At 40.4% G+C, this 5690-nt stretch overlaps 1 protein-coding gene across 1 annotated transcript; it reads right to left on the reverse strand.

The window, feature by feature from the left end:
* Nucleotides 1-1070: 1070 nt before the first annotated feature.
* Nucleotides 1071-1337, reverse strand: LOC139455514 (dynein light chain LC6, flagellar outer arm-like). Its single transcript, XM_071237061.1, has one exon. It carries the CDS (start codon nucleotides 1335-1337, stop codon nucleotides 1071-1073), a length of 267 nt encoding a protein of 88 aa, XP_071093162.1.
* Between the last annotated feature and the right edge of the window lie 4353 nt (nucleotides 1338-5690).

Consider the following 5690-nt stretch of genomic DNA (forward strand, 5'->3'; position numbering starts at 1 on the left):
AACAATTTTGAGAGGGCACTCGGTCTAGCCAAGCGGGATCAGTAGCCATATCTGTGCTTGATCCATATATCAAGCTGGTATATTTATTGGAATAGTCAAATATTGGCAAGCAACAGCTAACACAAGAACACAGTCGAAGGATACTTGAGCATATCAACAACAAAACTAGAATCAGATAGTAAATGTGACTAAAACAATTCAATACCCACTTTGTTACCTAAACAGTCAAATTATATGATGTGTATCCATCGTGCGGTTGAGTGATGATATATAGTATAAAAAACAAGTCATTTGACAGGCTAACCAAGCAATTGTTCTTATTGTTGTGCATTATTGCGTTTAATAGTGTCACAGGTTTCGTATGGTTGTCAGTTGTTTGTGTTTATGATTAAATGATCAATTTGTGAAGTTATTATTGTTAACTTATTTATCAAAAAGAATTGACTTCAATATATTTGGGTTTGTGGCGGTATAAATGTAGAAACCTGTTTCGCACAAAATGCACACGTGTGTGTACGTTTATAACCCCATAAACGCAGAAGACTTGACGTCAATTATTAAATAACCTACAGAGCTCCAGATACCCTTTTGAGCAATAGAGTTTTTACTCAAAGGTTTCTATTTTAATTGAGTTATTGAGTTTTCCATTTAATACATGCCTTTCTGTAAGCAAGTTAATTGGAAGAAATTACTTTTTGAATAGTTTTTTTTGTTGTTGTTGTTGTTAAGGCCGAACAAAGACGTCACAAAGACGTACGTTACATTTCGCCAAACGAAATGTATACGTTTTAAAGGTACATCCCACTGAAGGAGCACAACTGTAACTGTTTGATTAACAGAATCATTAACGCTGGCTTCCATCCGTTCATGGAGCAAGCATGGTTTACTTATACTGAAACAATGTTTTGTATTTCAATAATCTCCAGAAGTTAAGGTACTTAGGCAAGATGTTTATGAACAGGTAACATTCACATTTTATCCAAGATGACAGAGTTAATAGACTTGAGTACTTGACACTAAAACCGTAACTTTATCCATTGTCTTCTTATTTAAGCATCATGGTCCATTGTTCATCCTGATTTGAAGAGGAGAACAGACACCTGTCCCAAATAGAAGTACATGAAGTGCTTGGTCTCGTGGGTGACGTAGCTGCCAAAGTTGCGGCCGACAATACAATGCCATGTGGGGTTGTACTTCTTGTCGAACTCCTTCTTGATGTATTCAGCGATGTCCTTCTCAATGTTGAACTGTTCCAGTGCTTGTGCATAGTCCACTGCAACCTGCTGCATGTCCTCGCTCATGTCAGTATACTTGACGACAGCCTTTATCTCCGACATGGTGCCGTGAAAGACAACAGGTAACTTAACTAATGGTTTACGGTAAAACCTCGTTAGTCTCGACCCCGTCAATCAGAAACCTGTTTCCCGGCAACCATACCTATTGAATATACTCCTAACAGAAAATGCGTTAATCCGGATTCGCCACATCCGGATTAACCGGGTTTCATATGTACAATTCTATTTCTCCGGAGCCCTTTTTAGCAGGACATCCAGTATATCTAACAAACATCGCTTTTGTTTCCAAAACCAGAGGGCTAATACCTAAGACACTTCCTGCAATATCTTCTACAATGAATAGTAGAGACCCGACGGAAGGTGTTCGTGGAAGATCAAATGTGCCTTTGTTCAAGTGAGTACTTCTTCGCAATGATTTACAAATCAGGTAATGCTGCAAAGCTTTTGATTATGTCAACTTATTTATTGCATGAAGAGCTTTGGAGATTGATTTGAGGAACTTGAGATTGCGTGTTGATTATAAAGGATTATGAGAATGATTTAAAGTGTTGATTATTGATGCTTAACTGATTCCATAGTGTTTATCCATAAGGGATTATGTGATTTGGGGTTAAACAAGAGAGATTGTTGGAAGGTGCGGTTGAGGGTGGGAGATGTGTGTATTTTACTATAAAATGGAAAAATATAATTTGTCCAGTCGAAAATGGTCTTTCTACGAAGATTTCAAAGGGCGTCATACAACTCTTGTCCAACAGGGTTACAACTTTCAATGCCCATGTAAAGCTTTCAAAAATGTGAATGGTTGACATGTTGAGGACAGTCTGATTAAAACCAGATCTTTTACTCCGATGCGATACCTCTCTGTGTGAAGATCTGGGGACACCTCCATAGAAGGTCGCGGCGAACTTTCTGAAAATCGCAATCATTTACAAATCAGGTAATGCTTCAAAGCTTTCGATTATGTCAACTTGACTGGGTGTTTTCACCCAACTCGTTGTTATACCTGCAGAGGAGAAGCCGTTCATTTTCAAGGTACAATATGACGATAGCGGGTGTTATATACTGACTTTTAATACCCTGAAAAGTTGTTTTTGTCCGAGGAAAGCATGCAGCTGGAATATTGTTGACTTGTGTTTAAGAACACTCACACATTTTGGATTTTGTAGTGAGTAGGAGAGATGGATTTTATAATTCTGTGAATCATTGGTGAAATTGGGTGATTGAGATTACACATAGGAAACGCATTTGGTCGGGATGCAAACGAAACAAGGTTGCTGGATGGGACGAATAGGAAATAGGCATGATTAGCATTGGTTATTGGGAGATTTGATGGGGAACTTGAAGATATGATTAGGAACATGGAAAATAGGACTAGGACCATGGAAGAGAGGAGGATTAGATTGAGATCATAGAAGAAGGAGAGTGAATTGGAAACACGGAGATTGTGATAGAGGATTGGGGGACATAGGAGTTTGGATGGGGAACATGGAACACGGGAGATGGGATTGGGAACATGGGCTATGAGATTGGGAACAAGGTTGATTTGTGATATTGCACGTCGAACAAGGGAGATAGGGAGATTGGATGGGGAACATGGGAGATCGAGATATTGCATGAAGAGCTTTGGAGATTGATTTGAGGAACTTGAGATTGCGTGTTGATTATAGAGGATTATGAGATTTCAAGAGTTGATTATGGATTCTTAACAGATTCCATAGTGTTTATCCATTGGTGATTATGTGATTTGGGGGTGAACAAGAGAGATTGTTGGAAGGGGCGGTTGAGGGTGGGAGAAGTGTGTATTTTACTATAAAATGGTAAAACATAATTTGTCCAGTTGAACATGCTCTTTCTACGAAGATTTCAAAGGGCATCATACAACTCTTGTCAAACAGGGTTACAACATTCAGTGCCCACCTAAAGCTTTCCAAAATGTGTATGGTTGACATGTTGAGGACAATCTGATTAAAACCAGATCCTTTACTCCCTTAGTGCTGAGACCCAGACAGGGGAACAACAAGTACCATATCTTAATGTCTTTTGGTATGACGCGGCCGGGGACCCAACCTCGGACCTTCCGCTCTCCGGGCGGACGCTCTACCACTAGACCACGGAGGCGGTCGGGTCTCCTAGACGTACTAATGGGTTCGAATCCCAGGTTCCTCCTGATTAGTTTTTTGTGACAGTCTCGTGCTCGTGGGTTTCAAAAACGTCACTTTGGGCATACCTTCCAAATCAAACTGTCACGCCGTACACGTGATACAACTGAAAAGATGTTCAAAGCGATGTAAAACTAAACTCACTCACTCTGACATCCTGACAAATGGAGAGAAGGTTAAAGGTCAAGGAGAAAGTAAGACGACTGTTCGTGATTAAAACATACGATACAATTTAGCGTGTATGCGATAAAAGTCGATTTTAGACCAAGACATATTCATTACAGGGCTTGACGAGTAGCTATAGAGAAGAAAAAGAGAGCGCCATACCAGTGCCAAAGCCGATAGCAGCGACTGTACCCGTGCCAACCCCGTGCCGAAATTCCAGTTTCCTGCGTTTACAAATGATGTTAATGTAGTTAGGAATGATTACTCAGCAAATTATCGAACGACCTCAGTGGCGGATTGGTAGAGCGCCTGACGGAGAGTGAAAGGTCGGTGGTTCGATAGCCGGCCGCGTGAAAGAAAACCTTGAAAGATGCAACTTGTTTTTACCCTGCCTGGCTTTCAGAATTAAGGGCATAAAACAAGGACTGGTCGGCTCGAATCAGTATATGGTGGCTGAGCGGGGTAATCATGTTAAACTGCAGCATGGCATCTCAGTGGGCTAGCACTATATAAAAACGGCATACGTCCGCACTGGTACAAGCAAACACACACATTCAGAGACGCACAGACACACACGTGCATGAACGTCGCTACATTAATGCAATAATCTTGTGCACGACTTTAAACCCCATCTTACCTCACCCATTTTATAAAACGCTAGATACATGTGCCTTGTACCCTATGAAATACCGCAATCACTATCAAAATACGCTTTGATTGGTTATTTATTCATACTATCCCAAATTCAATAGAAACAAACTGATCGTGTTCCAGCCACAAAAATGGGAAATAAAAAAGCCAGACCCATTGTAGGCATATCACGTGCACCTGATATACACACATCGTTTGTGCGTGACCCTGACCAAATTTCACGGTCCATTGTCATTGTTTCCATCATACTCTCGTCTGCCTTGACACGGGAAAATCTAAATATAGAAACACAAATTCAACTCAAAACCGGTTATTTCAGTCTATTATAGAGACACCGTTCAGCCCAAATACACTTCAAAGCAGTTGAACAAAATTCACTTACTCATAGTGACGAATCTGTGCAATTCCAAAGCATAGCGGATAATGGATTCTTGTAAGTTCACAAAGACAGACCTAACGATGATAGATAACACATCGTTTACAGGATTGTGTTTTCCGTTTGTGTCCCAAACGACAAATAAATGTGAAGACTGAAAACAAGCGTAAGCTTAAGTCCGAAACACCTGTCGTTTTATTATCTCCATATTATCCCCATGCTGGCGTAAGCAACTTGTATTACAGTAAATATACATGAGACTCTCTGTGTATGTGAATATATCATTATTGTAACATATTTCCGCTATGGACCACGATTTGAGTAGTACGTTCCCCGCGCCAGTGATAATGTTTACATTTGTGCTAGCCACATATATATGTGTTCACTCAACCGTGACAGACACCGTCCTCGGGACTTGGCCAAATGTGTCAGGATTTTCGATCTTATACAAGTATCATTAGGATACAAATTGAATATTCCAACGACGCTGAATTAAATCCCGGTCCAATTGGAATGAAAGACTGAAATGCGGTTAAATCAGCGATAGTTGATGAATTGCGCGATTTTCGAGCTGCTGTCTCTAAAGATATCGATGGCATGAAAGAACAACTAACTGTTCTCCATATTATCCCCATGCTGGCGTAAGCATTTTGTACCACAGTTACTATACATGAGACTTTCCGTGTATGTGAATATATCATTATTGTAACATATTTCCGCTGTGGACCACTTATTCTGAAGCTGCGGGATGAATCAATCGTTCCGTGTCTATGCTGTAGCGTGTGACCTTGCCCGCTCAAGTTCAAATCGCATGCATCATAGACTTGCAATTGTTTGTCGTTGTCTTCCCTGTAAATAGTACGTAGGGTGGTATGACAGAGTTTGGTGATGCGCGCGTTTAGCATGCCGGGAAGTTAAAACCTCCTACAGTAAACACTCAACTCAGCCAGTCAAACTGCAGCATTTAACCAATAGAATTTCTAGCCATAGCTTGCTATGGTTGTTATAGGATGATATGTAACCGAAGGTGACACGAAATAAAAT

The sequence above is a fragment of the Haliotis cracherodii genome, unplaced genomic scaffold (assembly GCF_022045235.1).
Source record: "Haliotis cracherodii isolate W230 unplaced genomic scaffold, xgHalCrac1.p SCAF_11, whole genome shotgun sequence".
NCBI classification, from domain to species: Eukaryota; Metazoa; Mollusca; class Gastropoda; order Lepetellida; family Haliotidae; genus Haliotis; species Haliotis cracherodii.